At 41.4% G+C, this 23,836-nt stretch overlaps 1 protein-coding gene across 1 annotated transcript in view; it reads right to left on the bottom strand.

The window, feature by feature from the left end:
- Positions 1-21,797, bottom strand: part of Galphas (G protein alpha s subunit) — a 32,948-nt gene extending 11,151 nt beyond the window's left edge. The window contains exons 1-5 of the mRNA XM_083052705.1: positions 20,198-21,797; positions 17,671-17,743; positions 15,521-15,575; positions 14,363-14,482; positions 8,616-8,713 (exon numbers count right to left, since the gene is read on the bottom strand). Of these exons, the coding sequence (XP_082908831.1) occupies positions 8,616-8,713; positions 14,363-14,482; positions 15,521-15,575; positions 17,671-17,743; positions 20,198-20,333 (482 nt within the window). The 5' untranslated portion in view covers positions 20,334-21,797. The remainder of the gene's footprint in view (positions 1-8,615; positions 8,714-14,362; positions 14,483-15,520; positions 15,576-17,670; positions 17,744-20,197) is intronic.
- Between the last annotated feature and the right edge of the window lie 2,039 nt (positions 21,798-23,836).

Raw genomic sequence — 23,836 nt, forward strand, 5'->3', positions numbered from 1 at the left:
GATTAGGTTACATCATGCTGAAGAAAGCTTACATCATAAAAAAATATATATATAGATCAAAACTATCGAAATGTCATCGAGGAATTCCAGTCTCGTCGTCATTGAACTTTTCTTCGCAAATGTATTATGGCGATTTATTTTTATCAATAAAGTGCATGTAAAGTATACATATGATACATGTCGTTTTTTATATGAGCTTCAGTTCAATACATACCGAGAGTTTCTCTAGTTTTGAACATTTGTATATATCTTGAAAACCAAGAAAATATATCATACAAGAGAAAAAAAACACGAATTTAAAAAGAAACTAATTCGAGAATAAAGTTATTTATATATTTCTACGTTATTTGTTTTTCCGAAATTTGTTCTAATTACATCTTGATATACGTCTTATTGTTAGATGTGTAATTTCTCAAAATTCGACATCAAATATAATAAAAACAGAGGCTCGCAAAAAATTGCATCGAATTAAAAAAAATTACAGATACGATATATCTATGCGAGTATTAGTTAGCATTCATCAATCGTAATCGAGTGATCCAAATGGGAAAATGTTGATGCGTCCGCGCTTTTAGGTCTCTTTGAACGTCAACTGTGTGGAGTTCATTTAGAATTTTTACGGCCCGCTTTTAGGGAGACGTGTAAAATAGCAATGGCAAAAAGGGCAGCTCTCTCAGAGAAGCGTGTTTAAAACGTCATCGCGCGTGAAGTATAACTCTCCATCGATCTTTTTTTTTAAATTCTTTTTTGTCTTTACGATTACCGATTAATGGGTCTATTCTGTAAAAATGCTCTATAACGCTGTATCTCTGTAAGCTTTGTAGCACTGTAGCTCTTTCTTTTTTGCTCTACAGTGCTACATAGCTTATAGAGATACAGCGTTATATGTATGCAACCAATATAATATAATATATATATATATATATATATATATATATATATATTATATTATATTGGTTGCATACATATCCTTATACGTGTAGAACAGCGAGATAATAATAAACCATCGTTATTATATTCGTATCGATCTTACGACTATTGCTCGCGGTGCATGATATTCATCAGATTATATAATTATATATCGGCTATACGACACCGCATCACATTATATACGTATCTCCGACTCGTTGGAATAGAACTGCGGAAGATAATAATAAATTATCACATTTTGCATCGATTTCCCCGTCCGTGTCGCGATAGTGTACCGGCTATCGATAGTGTATCTCGTTATATCCCTTCGTATAAACCGAAATTGCCGAAATTATTTTCGTCGCGTATTTATTGACTATCCGATTCTTTGAGACGGGAGAAGGAGTGTATGTGTGTGTTTTATCGATACAGAAGAGGGAAGAAAAAGCTCGCGTCCCCACGTATACGCGGATCGCGAAGACGTAAGTACGCGAATCATCGAGCGGCCGCTTTTAGCGTTTAGATAGAGGACCAATAACGTTATCAGAGGTCGGTCGGGCCCTTTGGACACAAAGTGTCAACTTTCCTCTTTCGATCGAACTGGCGTTCCTAGGTCGGCCGGGCTTGAGTTGGTTGCTCGCTCTCTTTCTCTCTCTCTCTATCCTTCTCCTCTCTCCTCTCTCGTCACCTCTCCCTTAACGACTCTACTGCTTGAAGGAGTCTCAGACCGGGACACCGTAGAATGCCGCAAGATTCTACAGGAAGCGCGTCGACGATAACGCGCACGCCGTGACAGAGAACGGAAACGGATGCTGAAAAAGGGTGGAATATCGAGAGCGCTAAGAGTTCCCTCCTCTCTCTTTCTCTCTTGCCATTTCGTGTCCTGGTGCTCCTGTTCGCTCTCATCTTCTCTCTCTTCCCAGTATGTCGCCACCTCTATCACCCTTCCGGAGAGAAGACTCATACATACATACATACACACACATACACATACACATATCCGACTCTCTTTGCCTTTCTCATATTCGCTCTCATTCACTCGCGCACGCTCCTCTCTCTATACCGGGATCCTCTCCCTTCGATCCACCCTCCCTTCCTGCGCACCGAGGGCGGAGGGTGCCCACCAAGTGGGAAAATCGATCCTCGGCGATCCTCCTACCCTAACCCCAACCCCTCGGCCTCGCTGGGTGTGCATACACGCCCCTCTGGCACCCACTTTCCGATCCGGGTCATGGGTCACTGCCACCGCTCACTCTGCGCTCGCCGTCAATCTGCGAGGGTTTAACACCGCGTGCACGCTATTATAGCGCGAAAAACCTTAGAAAACACGTCCCTTTTTACGAGATAATTAAAGATGTCAGCGTATCAAATGAATTGGGAGGGAAAAGGGAGAAAGGCGCGCTGAATGATATATGTAGATGCTAGCTGAAAGTATTATGAGACTGCAAAACTGCAATCATGCAGGTATATACTTATTTGTATGTACATGACAGTCTGCTTCTCGAAAAGACAGTTCTAAGAGTTCGAAATTACAATTGCATTAGCCTTTCGAAATAATAATTTTCTTACACGTGCGAAAATGTCAAGTACTTTTGCTTTACAAATATATTCGCAACCCTTATGGAGCACGTTTTTATCAAAAGCTATCAAATACTATGCAACTGCTCCGATATAAACGCTTGCGATTTAGAAGAGATAAGTTGACAGAATTTTAATAGCGTTCGTGATATATATATATATATAAAAAAAAAGATAGACGTATATATATATATATATATACACATATGTGTATGTATGTGTGCATAAATGTATGAACGGCGTATAGGCTCGCGAGAAGGTAGGTCATGGAATTGGCGCGCTCCGACAGAATTGAGGTCATCGACCTCCAGAGAATTGAAAGAGGAAGGAGGTCGTGACCCACTGGCTCCGCTGCTGCAGAACGATTTTCTCGTTATCGCGCCCGTGTTAACCCTCCGCCGAGACCTTGAAGTACGCAAACGTGACAACTTCGTTGTCTGACAGCGCGATCCGTGCCAACCATTCGTCACCCAAAACGTATATGATAGCGTTGGGATCTTGACGTGGAATCATTTCTTTCATCAAGATAAACAATCGCGTGCATTTTTTTTTTAATTATAAAATAATGTACGCGAGAAAAAAAACTGAACTTTATACATGCATAAAGTTATTATATTAATCTTTAGACGTGACATCAATCAATATCGATGCACAAATTTTTATGTGCAGAAAAATCTTGAAATCCAGTTACAAAATAAAGCATAGTTTATTTTTTTTTTCCATCAATGATATAGATATCGTTTCGCGATATCAATTGCTTTATCTGGCGGTTCTTTTATATGTTCAGAGATGTGTGTAGCGTTTCGTTCAAGAAATGATCACATCAGCTATAAGAGAATCGATATTCCTAATTTTGGAAAACTTGTGGAAATGTGACAGAAAATTTGTTGAAAAAAATACGGAAAGAGAAAATCGTGCTGCAACATCGAGAACTATCAAGGAACCGTGTCTGTTTTATTGGAGCATCGCGGATGTGTGTCGCGGAAAAAAAAACTTGTAATGATCTTTCAATTGGAGCTTTTACGTTTCCGCCGCGTTCATTTAATTATTTCCTGTCAGGTCTCTCCACAATTTCGTCGAACTTTGTCGTAGCAAAAGAGAGAGAGAGGGAGAAGCGTTTTCCAATCCAGCAATCGACAAAACGCCCCGTCGAATTTTCCCGATTAAAGGTTAAACGCTCGACATTCGCTGGCGAGGAATTAATTCGCGACGACAAAGCGGGAAAACGATGGGAAAGCCAGATCGTGCGCGATAATAACGTGTATCGACTCGGACTCTCCGGAGTCGAAGGCGCGTTTGATGTCCTGAGGCAGCAACAGCTACCTGAAGCCCCTCCGCGTTAAGCCTCGGTCGCGTTATTGAGCACGGTGGTATAATACCACGTGCGCGCGTTTATACACGAGGTGTTAATCTAAAAGGAACCGATACACCGATAGAGCGCCCCAGATTACGAGGGGATTTTCCTGTTAGCGGGAATAATTGATCGCCATTCTTCTTAATCGACGAATGCTCGATAACTGCTATTCTGAATAGACTGTCGATTTATTTAGAATCAATGTGTATTAATTCTTTCCAAATGAATTTAATAATAATAAACTTTCCAACTAAGATTACCGATTGTGCGAGCGATCAGCTGTCGAATGACATTAATCACCGATTGTTCAACCAACCCCTCTTACCCTCTTGCTTATACGAATGACATGTATATGCAACCCTGTTCCGAGACACCGCGTATGCAGGACCGGTGGTTGGAAAGCGGATAACGGTTTAACTACTAGATCTACATCAAACATGTAGATGTGTAGGGCCGACGTGTATAATCAGTATGCGGCTTATGCATCAAACCGCGCACGCGGCACGAATCCATTGCACTATTCGACGTAAGGGGTGTATAGTTGCTTGAATCGATAATGTTGCAATGAAATTTCCGAGTCACTGGCAAAAAATCTCTAGAACATATATATAGATTCAAGTTCGAGCTGATAATTCCTCAAAATTGCGATGCATCTCGCGGAAGAGTAAAACATACCCTCTTTAATGTTCGAAAAACGGAAAGGGATCTGATATATAAATACAAAAATTCAGACAAGAAATTGACTAATTAAAGTTAGACAACGAAGACTCGACTTAAAATCTTCTTTAATTTGAATCCTTCCTGTTTTGGACCATCTTCAACAGAATTGAAAAGAAAAAAAACTTAGATTCAGATTAATTTGACAGAAAAGAAAGTCAGATTCCAGTCCAGATGGGACGAATTTCAAGATTCTTGCGTTTTCGAAAGAGAAAGAGACAGATTTGTAGATGATTTTTGCAATTTCGTTGCTCGCTCGTTTATATTCTGACGGTTTGCGGATCGCCGCACGATTTTCTCTGTCGCGTAACAAATTGGAGCATCGGCGAACCATGCCCGACCATTCGCTCCAATTGCAAATATTTGACGAACCTGGCAGTTCCAGCCGCCTAACGTCGCCGCCGCGATGTACGGCGGCTCTCAATGGCAAACATTAAACGTTCTCTCCTTTTGTTTCCCGTACTTTGGCCGATACGAGAAACGAATTTCTCTCTTCTTCTCTCGATACTCAAACCAGAGAACCAAACCAGAGAAAGAGTGTGTGTAAGAGAGAGAGAATCTGATAATGTTGACCTTCGTCACTCGATTAAAAATGCTAATTTTCTCCATTTTCTTCACTGTTTTTCTCTGTCAATGTTTTTCAATGTTTCCTTTCGCGGATTCGGTCGATCGTTGCGAAAAAGACGCAAAAAGAAATTCACTAAAGGATGCAATTTTCCAAAAAAGAAATCACGTTTCGCTCTACAATTGTTTGATAAATTATTACGATGGGTCACGAGTCAATTAAATCAATCATAGATGCAAAAGAAAAAAAAACAAGTCAAAAATGAAATATTTTGGTGCGATATTTGGTAAATATTTTGCAACATATATGTATAATACAACAGGTGATTATACTATAAAAAATTGTATCCTTTATCCCTCCTTTCTCAATGGAATACAATATGTAGTCAAAGTTTTTAAAGTACATTTTGGCTGACCGGAAAAAAATATATAAATATATATAATAACAATTTGAAGACACAATTTTGTTGCACGTAGTATATCTGTGCCCTTTTCATAATTTGTAAAAAAAATACGTTTCGTTTAGCAATTCCATCATTTTGATGGTGTTTAGTTGAGATAAGATAAAAAAGAGAAAAAAATCTCATTTTGTCGACACAAAACAACGAATCAAGACAGAGAGAAAGAGAGAGGTATGCATGAGAACGGTTGTCTATCCAAACATTTAGCGAACCGTGTATATAGCAGCGTCAATGTATAATCCGCGCTATATAGACCCGTGTATCTAAATATAGCGACGCGTGTTTCCTTTTTTAAGACACGTCGGGGTGGTGTTATCGCTGTAATTGAAACGTCGCTCTTATTGCTATAAACGAGAGACCGAGCGACCTGGACGGTTAAATACGGTAATAACGACGAGACGCGACACGACCGCGTGTCACAAATACGGTATTGCACATCTCTCTGCCGAGAGGTTTTTTTTCCCCCATCCCGAATGAACACCCTATATATGTACAATTCGCGAGGAATACATTAAAGATCATCCAACCCGGAAATGGCTCTTTACCGAATCAACAATCGATAATTATTGCACATGTTGTTTTATGCACGTGTCGGACAAATATTTAGTCTCCACACGCACTGACTCACAGATTGGAAATATTTTCAAAATATAAATCTCATTCTCTCTCTTCCTTTCTCTCTCTCTACCGTATTTAATCCGCACAAGGAGGTCAGATTTTTTTTCTTTTCTTTTTTTATGTCACGCGCGCTTCTTCAAAGAAAATTCTTTTCGGCAAATACAATATACAGCAAGTGACGATTGCTGATGAAACTGAAATAGAATTTAAAAAAGAGCGACAGTATTTTCCTATTTTTTTCACGAAAAAAAAAAAAAAAAAAATTTCACAGAGAATTCGCGCGATGTTACAGCCAGCTCTGAAATAATTCGCGGATTCGCAAAGCTGCGCGGATTTCGGGATATAATGAAATTCGTGCGTTCGTCCCCTTTCCATAAATTACATTCGCGGATGTCGCGGATGTGTATCTTTGCGGAAGAGAGAGAAAGAGAGAGGCGACTGAGCGCAGTCGCAGAAATGCGTCCGCAGGATTATAATCATCTTGCATCTCCCTCGTCTATACGAATATGCCGGGAGGCGCTATATCTCACCAGCGCCGGAGCGCTGCCTAAAAATACGACGTGCTATTTTTAACGGCAACGCGATTCCCGCTGCACACGAGAGTGGACGGAAACCGCACCGCCGCGTCTCGCACACCAATGCGGTGAAAAAAAGAAAAAAAAGAAAACAAAAAAAAAAGAGAGAAATCCGCGATAATACGATTACGAGCGCGAAACATTAACGAGAGAGAAAGAGAGAGAATCCCGTTGTAAACCGGACGAATTTAGTCATATACCAAAGTTCAAGTGGAGAATTTTACTGAAAAATACATATGTACAATATATATGCATATACATCCCTCGCTCTCCCTCCTCTTTTCGCAACTGTTTACGTATTCTTGTAGCGTATTATTAAAAAATATAAAAGTCGTGTCGGAACTTTTCCGCTCGTCTCCGTTTGATTCTCGGAGCAACTGCTTGATTACAGCTTGTGACAAATGTTTGTTTAATATAGTAATGAAATATTTTAATTTCTTTTTGATCGATTAAAATTATACCGATAAATTGGCACATCGAATGTTCTTATAGTGGATGCTACGAGTGATTCTACAAAAGCTTATTCCCAAATCCATACGATACAACTGTCAAATTGACGTGTTTGATAACCTGGTGTGAAATGCAGTCACATGTCGATTGTTGACTAAGGTCGCCCATTTACGTCGGAGATTTACATCTTTTTGCTTTATATATGCACGTAAAAATTGGTGCAATGTGCACATAATCCGCATCTCGTTTAAAATACCAACTATTGCATTCGATGCTGTCCATTCATTCCTCGAGTCATCAAACATACCCTCGTAATCGTAATCTCATCGAATTACACGACGAATTCGCTTTACGTAACTAAATCAACGCTCGTAAATCATCGAATTAGCATTAGAAAAAAAAAAAAAAGTACGAGGTTGGGTCAATTCGTCCCGAAGAGAACCCCGTGGATAAACGAGTGGCCCCTATTAAAGCGATTACCTCATTAAGACATTGTCTCCATTGGCATTAAATCGGTGTCACAAGCTTATATGAATACACACGCGTGTATGTATGCGTTTACGGCTTTTCGAAACTTTTGTTCTCGTTATCTAGGAATAAAACTACAAAAGCGACGAAAGGGAGTTCCGCGGAAACTATAAACAGGGACACAATATTATCGTCGCGGCCTCTGTATGTACTATAAAAGTTTATGCAATTTTTAAATATTTTCATAAACTCTCTCGTGTGTTTTTTTATTCGTGTCCGACTTAAACGAGAAATATCATGTTATAAAAAAAACTCAGCGTGAAAGACTGACAATAAAATATATATTATAATTGTTTAAAATTATATATTGTATGTAATAAATATTCATACGAAAATTTAAATTTAAATTTGAAAAATTTACGCGTTTGAATATATTATTCATTGATAGCGAAGGAAAAGATTCAGTTAGAAAGTTTGTTAAACAGGATTTGTAAAAAAAAGGCAAGCACAACGTTGACAGATTCGATGAAAGATGATGTTATCGACGTTATTAAAAATTATCTTATAGATTTCTTAGCATAATTGTATAATTCTATATATCAACCCTGATCAGATTACAGTAACTGTGCCTCGTATTCTTCGTGTACAGAAAAATCCAGCAAGCAAAAGTCAATTGACATCGCGAAAAGCGCATATTAAATATCATATTAAGAATATTTATTTGTCATATAGACCTATGTTTATTTCGCGAGAGATTGTTGCGGGGGTATACGTGTGTTTACATGGACAGAATATGGCACGGCATCAACACGGTCCATTGAGCGAGTCGGTTGTGCTATTTTCAATTCCTCGCGACTTAATTTCGTACGTGACGTCAGTCAAGCATTCGCAGTAAAAGTTTGTAGAGTAAAAATGACTTACTATTTGGCGCAGTCAATGAGTTGATACTCGTTACTCCTCTCGAAGCTCTGCTGGACGCCCCGGTCTTTCCAAAGACTCTCGACGATTCCGTAGAATTCCTGAAAGCAGAAGAAAACGAGGGACGATTAGATTCGATTATGCATTTCCGCGAATCTCTCGAGAAAAGGATTAATTTATCGAATCGCGATTTATGCATATCGCTTTGACAAGAGAAAGAGAGAGAGAGAGAGACGCGTCGAGGAAAGTGTCGTAAGGACAACTAAAGTTGTAATGTTTCGGAGCTTACATTTATCGTGCACGTTCCCTCTCTCTCTCTATCAGCAAAGCTGCCAAGAGAGGGGGAGATTTCAATATCAACGATACTATTTCTTTTTGTTTATCCGCGACCTTGTTTGCGTTCGCGATCAATTTGGCGGCTTGACGCGGAAAAAATTAACATATCCGAAAGGTGTAGGCTCTAAAGTAACTTTGCCTAACGACATTTTCTCACATCGTGAATATCTTTGAAGATATATTTACTCGTGTCACGTGTCATCTTATATTAATACAAGTTTCTTCATATTACAATCTTATGATATTGTAATAAGTTTGTCCTTAAAATTTCTCGCGCATATATAATCCTTTCGGCATTCTACGCACGTTACTCATTCCAAAATACGCCATCACGTTTCGTGCGAAAGGAACGCAGCGTATATAATAAACTATTATGAATGTTTCCGGTGCTGCGCGAGCTTAGATCGTCGAGAATACATCTCGTAAATGTAAAGTTTCGGAATTTCCGTGCAGGTATGCAATCGCGAGCGCGCGATTCCCGTATACGATGCTGAAGATCCCGACTGACAGAGGGAAAGAGGGAAGAATCGAAGCCGCAATGCACGATCTATATATTCGCGTATATTTATAGTACATTTATCGCCGTCTTTATTGCACGCCCGATCGCTGGACTGTTGTAACGTTTGACGTTTAATTCGTCGTTTAGCTCGCGAAAAAAAAAAAAAAAACGCGACATTGAAGAATGAAGCTAAGTGATGCTGTGTGCAATTTTTATGAGATGATTTATTGGAAAAAAAGTCGGAAATATAAAAATATATGTAATTAGTCGACGCATTAGCCAAAGCTTTAAAATTCGAGAAATCTAGAATTCGCATATGTGCATTTCATATCACGGTTCGCATCCTGCCATTGCGTAAATCGTATGGTGCGCATAGAGAGGCATCTAAAAGTGAATTAAAATCGTGATTTGAAGGTTACATAAATAACAGCGGCCGCACAAGGCTATGGCGAAGGATGTCGGGCGCATTAATAATTTAGATATGTTATTGTGTCGGAAAACTTGGTTTCCTCCACACGCGTGGGCGCGGTTTCGCAGGAGATTGACGCGTTGTGGTCGCAAATTTCCGCATCAAATAATAATTAAATTTATTAAATGTAAAAAATGAGAGGACCGAAACGACGATTCAAACCACTGTATGTATTCGCGATCGAAAAAAAAAAAGATTAAACATTTATTCCTAACATGTGCATATATTATCCATAAATCTTCGTACATTCTGTTAAGAAAAATCGCGTTATTAAAATAATTTAATTAAGGCATAATTTGAGTCTTGTGAATTTGAGCGATTTTATAGTCTCTGATATATAAATTTATATAATAATAAAAATGTATTATGTACAAATGTGCACAATGTAAAATTAATATTAATATTACCTCGAGTATAATATTAATAAATATATTATCTCTGAATTTTCTAATCAGTGTAGTAAATTACCCGTAAACGCTGTATTAATAGCGGCGCTATTTTAGAGTTAAGAATTTTCATCGTGATCGGCGACGCGTTCTTGTAAGCGGCGCGAATTAAAAACTTGTCGAGTAATCGCGGTGCAAGCACGCCCGTCCGCATGCATAAATCAACGTCGAAACAACGTAAAGTATTATTAATTATTTGAGCCTCGCGCAGCTGTATCGCGGCTATGATATTTCTGGCCAAGTACAAATGTATATGCGTGGACGGAGAGAAGTTTAGTTTATACACGCGTTATATATTATTATAACCGCGCACATGTATATCTCTACATTTTTTTTCCAATTCTCTCGGAGACGAGAAATTATATCGATAATTGTATCGTTTCGATTCGAAGGTAATAAATATTGGTATATCAAAAATTATTTTACACAAAATATCGAATAACGTTCAGGTTGATTGTTACACGCGGACGATATAATGATAATTAATTAAAAAAATTGATCTCTTGGCTAATGTGCGTTTATTTACGAATTAACGACATTACTGCACTGTATGCATCGGTTCGCAGAGCGAGGGCGGAGAACGATTTTCCCGAGGGACTTGTCCCGAAAGCCGCAACGGATCCCCCGTAAATTGGCAAGCGCTGTAGAGCTCTCTCTCTCTCGCATATGCCCTTTCGTCGCCCTAAATTCGTCGCCAACGAACTTTGGTAGGACATGCTGATCGTCGCGACAGCGAAAGTCCATTCCGACGATCGCCTCCTCCTCGCGCGCTGATGATGGCTATACAAATCGCCGGACGACCATTGCCGCGCGTCCGTCCCGCTTGGCAATAAACGACGACGGTTATATTAATAAATTCTCCTGTCGATGCTATTTCCACGCTTCCAACGATCGATGGACGGACGCATCGTGTGCCGATCCGTCTCTCCGCGCCAAGGATCGCCGGGTTGCTGCTGATACTGATGCCGGCCCCGCCTTATTACCGCGATTATGCACGTACTAATAATTTCGTCCAAACGCGTCATCTCTCTCTCTCTCTCGCTCTCACGCCTAACACCCTAAACACACCGCCGTACAAAGTATTTGTACGTGGCTCTTGGCTAAAAATAGACACGGAGACGTGTCTTTGCGAATTCGCGCGGAGAATAAATGATGAGCGAGAGCGACACTTGGAAATTGAGATAAGTAAATAATGGCGAGAGAAATTCGGATTCAATTATTTATATCAATTAATTTTTTTCATTTTAATCGACGCATCGACATTTATATAATTTTATCGTTTATTTTATTCTCGAGTCGCAAAAATTCTTTACCGTATTACGATTCTTCGAAATGTGATATAATAATATATTAATAGTTGCATAGATTTTTTTTATCTGCTCTCTCGTAAAAATACATTTAAGGATTATTTAATGTTTCGAATATATTGGCATCCATATCTTTTCGATTATTCGCGAATTAACATGTGTGCTGAGTTTATATATATATATATATATATAATATATATATATTTATCGCTCGAGTAAAATCTCACGTCGGTGTACCGAAATTTAGGCCTAGGATTTTCCTAAAATAAACTTCCGCATCTCCACGGCGAATATACTCTCGTCTTTCCTCCTCGCCTCCTCCGTCTCTCACGTCTACATATGTAGAGAACCGTATGACAGTGACAAATTAAACGCGAATCGCAGAAGGCAGAAATTCGCGGCAAGTACTCTGGATATTGCTTTGTCTTTTCCCAATCGCGAAAATAGCGCCGGTGTGATTTGCCAAGTACTACATTCACAACATTCGCAACAAGTGAGTGTGCGCGCCTATTTATTTATTTATAATCGATACGGTAAACAGCAGAAACCTATCCATATACACGATGCACACCGCGCTCGTTCTATTTTCTCTACGTAATAAATTCCCGATATAATTGAATAGCTCGATGCAACAGCTCCTTGTCTTAAGAGAGAACTCGAGAGAGGCGATTAGCTCAACTGAATTAGTTCGACCCAAACTAAATATTAATTATACCTTGAATTTTGGAAAAAAATGAATTAAAATTGTCGCACGAGGTCATCCATTAGTACTTTCGCGATTTAACGCTCAGATCTTGAATAACTGACGTTTCGAGAACTGTCGAAAACTCTCTCTCGTTTTGACGATTCGTTTTTACGAGCGTGATATCTTGGCGGATAATCGTAAATATTGCGCGAATCGTGAGAGGAAACGCGACGCGAGATTGACGTTCGATGTTTCAGAACGATTTAGTTCAATTAATCCGGATACATCATCGAATCGGACGACAAACGTGCCACGTTCGACAAATAATAGCCTATATAAAGGTGTACTACACGCGTACATGTGTGTGTGTGTGTTTTTTATGTGTGTATGTGTGTGCGTACGTCGCGTCGAATGACGCAAAACGCGCGGATTATTTCGTCGCGCGACAACTTTATTTCGAGAGCCGGGAGCGTCATATTTTGAGAGTCTGCGTTTAACACTTCCTGTCTCGGATCTCTTTGCGACATCTCCCGCAAACCGAATACTAAAGGGCCATCTCTCTTGACAACAGTCCTTTAAAACCGACAACTTTAAATGAGCCCCGCAAATTCTGACAAATATTAATGGCATTTAATTCAAATATGAAAAACTTAACTAGAAATCAATTAATTACATTAATTGAATAGCTACTATTCATTAAATTATTTTTCCAAGTATCATTTAATATACATATATTGATTGTTATATTATTATAAAAATATATTATATAACAATATATAATATATAATTTGTTTTATTGATTTTTCATTAGTGCCAACAGGATCGTCTTTTATCGAGACTCGAAGAGGGAAATTCTTTAGACGAGGAGGAAGGATTAATCGATGTAACGTCCCGTTACATACGTATGTACGAATATAATGCTCGCATGAATTTGCGAGAGACACAATCGGGCGACATCGTGTGTACGTACACACATGCGTGAGAAATGGCGCAGCACATCGCGGAGTACAGGGCACTATATAGCGCACTAACATGTGCGGTGGCTGTGTAAACATTGTAAACACTGATCGTGCCACGCGCAGTGGTTCTCACCGCAGTGACAGAGATCTTATATACATACATACGTGCGTATCTGCGCGTATGTTTGCGTGCTGTGCATTACATTAATCCGCAGATGCCGCCGGTTCGTCGGTTTAACGAGACGCGAAGAAATGTCGCGAGATGATCGTTAAGTAAATTTCGTCGTCGTCGTCGTCTTGCGTTAATAAACGATGTCGAGTAATCGCGAGAAGTATTCTAGGACGCGACGTTAATGTATGTATAACAACGTGATTTATTAGAATCACACGCGGATAAAAGATTCATTAAAACAACTTACTATTTTATTTTAATTTATTTTAATATACGCGGTTGTAAAAATTATTGGTCTTTCGTAAGATTAAATTATTATCGGATCGTCAACGTGATTATAATTTTTTTTTAATACGCGACACGATAATCTAGACTTTGCGATACATTTATAGATTCTTATGATAGAGGTAAAGGTAAATTGTAATTTTTTTCGAAAATTAAGGCAAAGATTTGTAACAAGCAACCAGTTGTAGCGCATAGATGTAAATGCAGCTTTTCGATCGAAATCGCGAGAGATAATTGAGATAACGCGAAGAGAGAGAGAGAGAGAGAGAGCGAAATAATATAATATAAAATAAATAATATATAAATCGGTGAAAACGTCGCGAACTTGGCGAGGAGGAAAAAGCCGGAGATTCGTCACGTCCTCTTTTGCGTTCTCGACGCAATTGCGCGCGCGAAATTCAGAGACGCCTCTCTATTCAGAAACCAATTGGTGATGCAACCGTGTCGCCGGAGGCGATTGTCCCGAGGACTCTCTCTGTCTTTCGCGCGGGAAGGTCGCGATGAGTTATTGCGAGCGCGAAGGTGAGGCCCGCGTTTCGTTTTCGCAGCGTGCGCAACGCAAATATAAGACGAAGAGAGGCTGATGACTCACCGGAGGATAATCGAAGTCTGGGGAAGACGAGACTTCCAGGACATAATCCATTCTGTTCTGGTTCGCCGGGTCCTCCAGCGTAACGGGCGGCGTTAACGTGCTCATCGCAGTGGTTATCGTCTGCAAAAGAAACGACATGCCTCTTTTATCTCACATTGATGACACGCACGCTCCAATATGTCAATCTTTTCCTCTTCAAAAATTTTTTTTTCCGCTACAGAAAATTCAATGTATAATTCAAACGACTAATTTTATCGAAGAGAGAATTTGTATATTTATGCATACTAAAGTTGTCGATAAAAAATTCATTGTGAAAATAAAGTATTATTTCTATTCAATCTCAATCGTATATCGTTTCTCCTCGTGTGAATTTAAGCTTTGCAATTTACGTAATTAATCGTATTCACTCGTTATTCAACGAGTATGAATTATGTAACAAGAATTACCGATTAACATTATAATTAGATGAAACGACGAATTAATGCGACTTATTGCACTTTACGATGTATTTCAACAAAGATAAAAATATATGTATAGCTTTTCATATATCTCTGCGCGGAGAGATCGCCTTTATTTTTACATCACAATCGCCGGTTCGTTCGTAATTGCCATCACGTTCTTAATCACTTCGTAGGAATTCCGTATGCAAGGAATAATTGGATGTGTAGCGTAATTTGCGTTAATGCGGTACGTACTAACGGAAGTGACTGCATTTTGCATAGAGGTTACACATAATCGCGCGCGCAGCTAAATGCGTACCCGAATGACAAATCGGTGACAATACTCCACCGAATTGATATCGCGAATTTACATGTCACGTAACGGTTACGTCGAGTTATTTCGAACGCGACGATTTATACAGCGTCTAATGTAACCGGGTGCAGGAGCAAATGCACAATTTTTGTAATGTAACATTGACAAAACTCGATTGCATCCAACTAGATCGCTATAAAAAAAAAAAGAAGCCGAGAGAGAGATAAAAAAAACCTGATAAATTATAATCTCCGATTAAATTTACTTGCAGAATTACAACTATATTATTTTTAAAATTTATTTTTATAATTGTAATTTTTTATATATTTTTAAGGTAATTTTTAAAATTTTATTTTTAAATAGATAATAAAAATTTTTCAACAAAAGAATAAAATATACACTTACCAGGATGGCGTCCCTAATATTTTTCTTAATGTCTTCGATCTTTTGCCGCTTCTCCCTGCGAACACGAGAACACATACGTGAGATATTAGTATCGTTAGAAACTCGGCGTCGCAATTCATTGTCGATCGCGTGCGTAATTAAATGTGACTAACAAGGTTACAATTAACAATGAATTGCACAGACGTATATAGATCGAGCAGTCGATAATGATCGGCGATAACGATCGAGTCACGTGCTGAATGAAAAATGATAGCATAGAAGTCGCGTTTCTGTATGCGTATGTGTATGTGTGTGTTTCTTTAGCCGTATATTTTCAGACCAATTCGATAATTTTAGCATCCGATCGACCGGCTTCTATCACGTGTTTCGAAGAACAATTTGAACTCACGGCCGATCGATAAACTCTTCTGCTTCTGGATCATTCGGCGAGGATTTCGCCGAAGAGATAAATTCTTTCTTTTGTCCGGGATATGTGGAAGCTAACAATAAGAGGAATCCGGCAAATCCGAGAAAAATCAAAAACTCGTCGGGCGTCGTGTCGTAAAGTAAAGAATAAAAAATTCGCGTCAGAGAGTATTGATCGCGAGAAAGAAATCTTGGCGAAATGTGGAAATAAGAGATACTTTTCGCTGCGTTATCAGAGTTTAAGACGGACAAAATTTACGATACATGCGAGCCGTACCGTTTGTTTACATATCGTTTTCATCGTCTAGTATAATAGTTGTTGATGGTACTCATGCATTTATAGTAGAAACTCCAACAATAGCATCTTGCCTCGAGAATACGAAATATATTATCATTATAGTCTTTCTTTAAATTTTAATACAGAGAAAGATACTTGTGTATCAAGCAACGGATAATTTTTTTAATGAAATTTCATTGATACATGTATTTTATTCCGATATTAGAAAGAATACATCTTTATCAACATTCATACAGAAATACATGTAATAAATGAAACTCCTTGAACACACGAAGAATCTGTTTTAAATTAGCGAAATTAAGCGAAACAAGATGTTTTAAATTAGCGAAATTAAGCGAAACAAGATGTTACAAATTAGCAGTGTAAAAAAAGAGATAATCATATACTAGAAAAAAAGTGTCGAAAAATCACGCAGAAAGCTGTGTACGGGATAAATAAAATTCAAGCGCTTCTTTTAACGAGACAGAAGCGTTGTTCGATAATTAAAATAATCCAAAAGATGATTTAGTATTCTATCAGAGATATAAGCCTTAATTATGACGAAAAGTGAAGATGGTAACCGCGAATAAATAACGCAGCGAGTACGTCTGATTAAAAAATACGAAAGGGAAGCAGTCCTGACGAATCGTATCGGAGAATCACGTGTGTGTATATATATATGTGTGTGTGTGTGTGTGTGTGTATATTTGGGGGGAAAGAGAGGGAGAGGGTACTGATATCATTAACTGCACCGGTTGGTTACGAAATGAATCATTCACGCTGAAAAACTAATCGCGCTAATTACATATCGCGCTGCATCTCGCGACTCATCATCTTCGTCGACGCTCGATTCGAACCGCGGAAAAAAAGCAGAATCTCGAGAGAGAAGATTAACGAGTGCTCGCGAAATAAAGCGACCGCGGGGTCAAACGCATGATGGTTCGATGGTCGATGTGAAGGCATATTTTGCGAATAGTTGCACCACTGTTGACGGACCATCTCGAGAGATGGTTAAATTCGGCGGTGAAAGGAACCGCGCCCGGACGCGAAAATTCAATGAATTCCGAGCGCGTGCGCCAGCTTCGTGTTTCGTATAAATGTATATGGTCTGCGTGAGTACGATTGCATTCCGCTGACGCTTTAATTGTAATGCGAGCCTCGCGATGAAAAGCCTCCCCGGGGGAAAACAAAGGAACGATTACCGGCTTTTAATGGGTTAACGACATATCGTCGGGATTGGAAACGGATGATGATTGAGGCCTGTTTCTACCAACGTCGGTTAATTTTAACCTACGGATAAACTATATCTTTGTCTTTTTTCAGCTACGTTTTTAAAAAGAGACAAAGACAGTTTAACCGAAGGTTTTAAAGTTAACCGATGTTGGTAGAAATGGGCCTGAGATCGACCGGACGCGACCGATCGCACGTGTGCGTTGTTCGCCGCTCTTTTATCAAAATAAAAACTTACGCTTCGCTGAAACCATTGACGTGCAGTATCCTCATCTGTTTGACGATCGTGCTTTTGCCGGATTCACCCGCTCCTGAAACAGATATTGAGAAAATCGTCAGATCGTTGGTTCTCCTCTCGCGTTTTTCGCGAGATTTTGCGATGGCACGCGTGTAAAAAAAATATATTTATCTCGCTGTCCGAAACGTCGACCGCGAAATCGAGATTTCGCCAACCGTGACAATTATCGATCGTCCGCGTGATAACATAAGTTCGCACGTCGACGAGAAACGCGCCATTTCGCTCCGAAAAAATTAAAATTCCGACTGAAACGAATGGAGAAACTTTTTCGAATCAGCGACGCAAAATCTCTCACTTGAATCTGTCATTCGCGATTTATCTAAGCCCTTCGTCCCAGAAGATTAACGGCGCGAATAAAATTTGCGAGGCAAATCTCTGTGATTTAATGCAATTTGAAAAAGCATTACATATTATCAATAATTATATTCCGTATTTCCAGTCTTTGTTGTTGTTGTTATTACGTTCCGCTCTATTTTTTATAACACGCGTTACTTTTCAACGTTAAATATCCTCGGCGTTTAATCCCGTCAAATTCTCATTAAGAACACAGCCACTGCAAATCAAGCGAAAGAAAAGTTCGCAAGTTTAATCTCAGAACTCTTCTAGTTTTCAACATTAATTACCCGACTGATTACAAACTCGATTAAAGGGAAAAATCACGAGGAGAAATTGTAATAAATATTACAAGACGAGCAAAAAAAAAACGTCGTGCTATCAAAGTTGAGTGTCCGTACAATTAGACGTTTAATTTTTATACGTAACACCAATTATACTTATATTAATGTATACATGTGTATTTGTAAATTCCATTGATATAAACAGGATATACTCCTTCTCTTCCTACGCACTTCAGATTTTTATATACTTTCGAAAAGGAAGTCACTCTTGCACCTCTAAAATAATTTCCACGCTGTTCGCTATTCTATATCTATCTAATTCTAATTTTAAGCTTCTTCTAAAATTTCCGAAATGGCCGAATCGCGTGTGCAACAACACCTAATGGGAACCAATCGACCGCGTGTTTAGCACGATTGTAATGACACGCGAGGGGGAGGGAAAACAATAGTGCAACAGCTGTTGCTTCGTCCATCGCTCGCGCCGCGACGACGATGACGACGCGTTCGCATCGAATTAGAACGACGACCTACATAAACGCTGGATAATAGGAAGGCGATATGATGACGGGGCGCCGGGTTAAGCATCGCGCTAAACAGGCACGCCGTGTCGCGCAAGCGTGTATCGAGAAAGACTTGTAGATGAAACGGAGAGAAGAATGAAGGGGAGCACAAACAGAGAGAAAAAGAATCATCTGAGAACAATTTTTTTAATCACGAAAATCAAAAGCAATCTGGAATGTAGCAAATTAATAAAAAATTGTACTCTATATATAGTATAATAATATTATGCAATACATATATATATATATATATTGTATATATTAAATAATATATATATGTAAATAAAAGAGACTATATATAATCGACGATTGTAAATCAATAGAGTATATTACAGGGACAAAAAGGAAACCAGTTGTGCAATGAATGAAATATATAAAATAAAGATAGAATAAAATATACTCTAAAAAATAATCGCGGCATGAAACATTCGCATTAACATATGTCCATATGTAATAATGTCAATGCACTGGATAAGAGCTTGTCAATGAAATAGACTACAAGAATATTCATATTATAAACACGTCTACAAAAATTAATCGACAGAGAAGAGAGATATTGTCTTTAAGAGAGGGTAGCTTCTCTCGAAAATTATACACGACAAAGTAATTGACAACTTGATGTAACAAGAGAATGTTGGAGTTAAAAAGCCACATGTACGAGACGAAGGAAGGGTATATATATATATATGTATAAAACAGTGAAAGAGACGAAAAGGGTACAAACACACGAGGCTGGTGGATATTGGCGGGTGCCTGCCTGCCTGCCTGCTCGTACGATAATCGATAAAATTGAATCACGCGCCGCTGAACATCACGATAGTGCGGCCGGTTTGTCCTCGGCCTCGCGGAGGCTCTCTTTGTCCGAAACTGACGGACCACCGGCTATCGGGCCCTCTCGCATTTAACGCGTCACGGTTCACCAACGCGAACGCCGCGCGACGAATGGAGAACACCCGGGGAATTATCTTCAGGGCGCACGAGAGTGCTCTGATTTAAAAAAAAAATATCTTGACAACACATACTCTCTCTCTCTCTCTCTCTCTCTCTCTCTATGTGTGTCTCGTAAGATAAAAGGCGTCGTTAGATTCGACACGAAAAGTGCTAGCGATATCGATTACCCTTTTCCCCCCTCCCGATATCTAAACGCGGGCTTGATTTTTTCTCGTCGAATAAAATTGTAAGAAATTAATTTGGCTGGGATTAATTGACTTTATCTAACCTTGAAATATTGACGAATAAAGTTGTGGCGGAAGGAGCGAAGAATGATTACATTGATTACACATGACTCACCGAGCAAGAGTAACCTGTGGGTGGCCCGATACACCTGCTTGTCCTTCTGCAACTGCCTGGTGATGGCGTCGGATCGCCTCTTCTGATTTTTGCTGTCATCCTGGTTGGGCTTGCTCTGGCTGCCGAAACACCCCATGACACACCACGGGAAGGACACGCGTGGCTCGCCCTCTCCTCCGTTTTTCCTTTCCACGTCTAACGTGCCTCCGTGCCCGTTATCTTCTCGGGTCGTGTTGGCGACGGCGTCGGCGGCGGCGTCGGCGGCGTCGGCGGTGACGGTCGTGGCTGCGGCGGAGACGGCGACGGCGTTGATCCCCGAGAGGGAGGACGATCGGGATCCGGATCGGGACGGGCGACGACGACGGTCCGCGATCGAGTTAGTCGTCCCGAGGTGGGCGACCGTGCGACCGGCGCCGACGGCCGCGACGTCGTCGTCGGCGTCGACCTCGACGTTCCTCCTGTCGTTGTTGTCGTTGCTCACGAGCCCGCCGTCGCGAGGAGGAGTAATCGTCCGCCGTCCTCGCGGTTCGAAAAGCGCCCCGTGTCCCGCCGCGGTAAGCTCGCTCCGGTTCCGCGAGTCCCGCCGTCCGCCGTCCTCCGGTTCCGCCGTTCCGTTCGTCTCGCTCGCTCTCTCTCTCTCCCTATCGGCTGTCTCGTTCGCGCGCACGCGCGCTACCTTCGCTCGTCACCGCACGGGGCCGATTGACGTCCCTCTCTCGCTCTCTCTCTCTCTCTCTCTTTCTCTCTTTCTTCGTTCTCCTGTGGCGGCCGGTGATGTGTGGATTCTCTCCCTCCGGACTATGTCAAAGGGAGCTCTTGTCTCGCTCTATTTCTTCCTGCGTTTCTTCCCTTCCTTCTCTTCCTCCTCCTCCTCCTCCTCTTCTTCTTCTTCTTCTTCTTCTTCTTCTTAATCCCTCGGCGACGATGAGAGAGAGCGACAACGGTACACCGCACCGAAGCGCCGTTTGTATCTCGTCTCTCGCGTATACGTTATTACACGGCGCGTGTATATATTTTTTTTCACACGGAGCGACACTCACGAGAACACTTTGCGGCAACCTCTATCACTGGCGGCTACCTCCACTACCCGCGAAACCATCGTAACCATCGCACACCATGAGCTCGGCGCTCCGCTCGCCGGGCGACTGAGAGAGCCCCGTGTTGCGCTTCTCTCTCTCTCTCTCTCTTTCTCTTTCTCACTCTCCCCCTCCCACCCTCTCGCTCGCGTCGATGAAGGAGAGAGAGAGAGCGCGGACGGTTGCCGTAAACGTCGGCGGGGTGTCGATGACGGTCGGCGACGGTGACGATACGATGACGACGATGACGACGATGACGGCGCGCGCCGACGTCGATGGCGACCGGACCTGGAGCTACGTTCAACACTGTCGCACTAGCTCTTCTAGCTGATGATCCGGGCCGAACGATGGGACGAGCGACGACGACGGCGATGATGATGATGTGACGGTCAAATCCCGGAGTTACTTTGCACCACGGCACCGTGCGAATCTGCCGTTTCGTTCGTGCGAGATGAACAGCGGCACCGAGAGGCGCCGGGTCGCCCCGGAGAGGAGGTCGCTCCCGCACACCGGCTCACTACACACACATACACTCATATACACATACACACGCGCGCGAAGACAGTATATATATATATATATATATACGCACGCACGCACGCACGCACGCACGCACGTCGGAAAAGCACACGAAATAGTCGGGGGGGAAAAAAAAACAATACGCGACACTGCCTCTCTTCTCTGTCGTTGATCGCGCGAGGCGGCACGTCGCTATCTATCTATCTACCTCTCTCTCTTTCGCCGCGACGTCTCCGGCGAAGCGGCCGGCGCGAGAGATAGAAGGAGAGCGAGAGAGGGGGGGAGAGAGAGAGTGAGTGTATGTGTGTAAGATTGAGCGAGACGGATATATGTACACGCGAATTCGATTTTGATGATGGATAGACTCGACGCGTGTTGTAAAACACACGACGGACTGTCGTCGATCTTTCCTCCACTCCTTCGTCGACGACGAAGGATCGAGTCCACCTCCGGAATCCGGAGCACACTCGCTCCCGCGGATGATCGGTTCACCAGACGGTAGTCGATTGGACCTGCCGATGACGTTTAGCGCGCTGTTGTTGCTCCTCCTGTCACAGCACCGGCAATACGTCTCTCTCGCTCTCGATAGATCCTGTCCTCGGAGAGGGGGGGAGAGAAAAAAGGTCTTTTTTCACGTCCGCGGAGGACCTGTTTCGCGGCGCCTCCTTCCTTTCTCGGTACCTCGTCGTTGGTTCCTCCGCTTTTTCGAGAGCTCGCTCTTCTCCGGGGTCCCCCTTTCTGCACCTTCTCCCCCGCCTCACGTCTCTCTCTTCTACACCACGTTGTCTCCTTCTCCCCTTCGCCGCCCCTTCTCTTTCTCCTCCTTTGCCGCCGCCGCCGCCGCTTCGAGCTCCTCGTTGACGATCAGCAGCAGCACTCAGGGAACCCGCACCCTCGCGCGCGTGCTTTCTCTCTCGCGCCGCTTTTACACATACACTCGCCCTCCTGCCACGAGGGAGAGGTCTCGCGCTCCTCGCCCGACCTCCTCTTCTCGCCACCCGCGCTTCCCCGAACCGAGAGTTCGCGTTCGTCTCTCCTCACTCAAGTATCCCCGAGGAAACTCGCGACCGAAACGTTCGAGACGAGGTGCTCCCTGCAGCCAACATGTCGTCTGCTAGACGACCACCAGCGCAGCGACTCACCGCGCTACGGACGGGCCCAGGTTCGTACTCGGAGCTCGAGATGCCCCCTATCCCTTCGCCACCTCCCTCCACTACTTTATGAATGCTACATTAGCATTACTATCAATCGCGTTTAAAAATTTGACATCTTATACAATAGTACGTTCGCGCGATTGTACATATATATACGACGCTTTCTATTTTTTTAATATTTTATAATATATATTTCTCCCGATACGACATACGTTTTGCGAAAACTCTAGATGATTTACAACCGGAATCATCGAGAAATGTATTATCGAATTTTCTGAAAACGCGGAAGGAAGCTGCGCTAGGATGAGAGTCTCATTTTCGGAATGAGAAAGAGGATGTAAGGTTGACATGTCGTATACCTTTTCCCCTGCGAAACACGGGGCTCGTCCGCTCGGTGCGACGTTCATGCGCTTTACGAACGCTGGCGGAGGATCGATCGGATCTTTTCGCGTCCGCGAGTATTGAAGCATACAGGTGCCGCCGATGACTTTCCGGATGTGTTCACCAGCTTTTCGTTCGCCAGCAATTCTAGAAGCTATTCTTGCACGTTTGCTCCAATTTCTTCTATACTTCTGTATCTTCAAGCTTGTCGAAGATGTATAAAATAAAAATATTTGTTTCTAGCAGATAACAAATAAAAAAATTATTTCGCTATTTTGTGTGCAATATTAATTAAAAATGCGAATGGGTCAATTTATCTCTGATCCTATTCTTATTTTTATATTATTACGTCGAAAGAAAGAGAGAGATACTGTTTACTTTTCTTATATCAATGATTATTTAACAAGATACAATATATTTAGAATTTATTCTTTTACTCATCCTTACTCTATCGTTTAAAAATTCTCTTTATACTTTGCTTTTGTTGCATAGTCTACAATATTGTATTT

The sequence above is a fragment of the Prenolepis imparis genome, unplaced genomic scaffold (assembly GCF_030444845.1).
Source record: "Prenolepis imparis isolate NDT839.2.m4 unplaced genomic scaffold, iyPreImpa1.0 SCAF_13, whole genome shotgun sequence".
NCBI classification, from domain to species: Eukaryota; Metazoa; Arthropoda; class Insecta; order Hymenoptera; family Formicidae; genus Prenolepis; species Prenolepis imparis.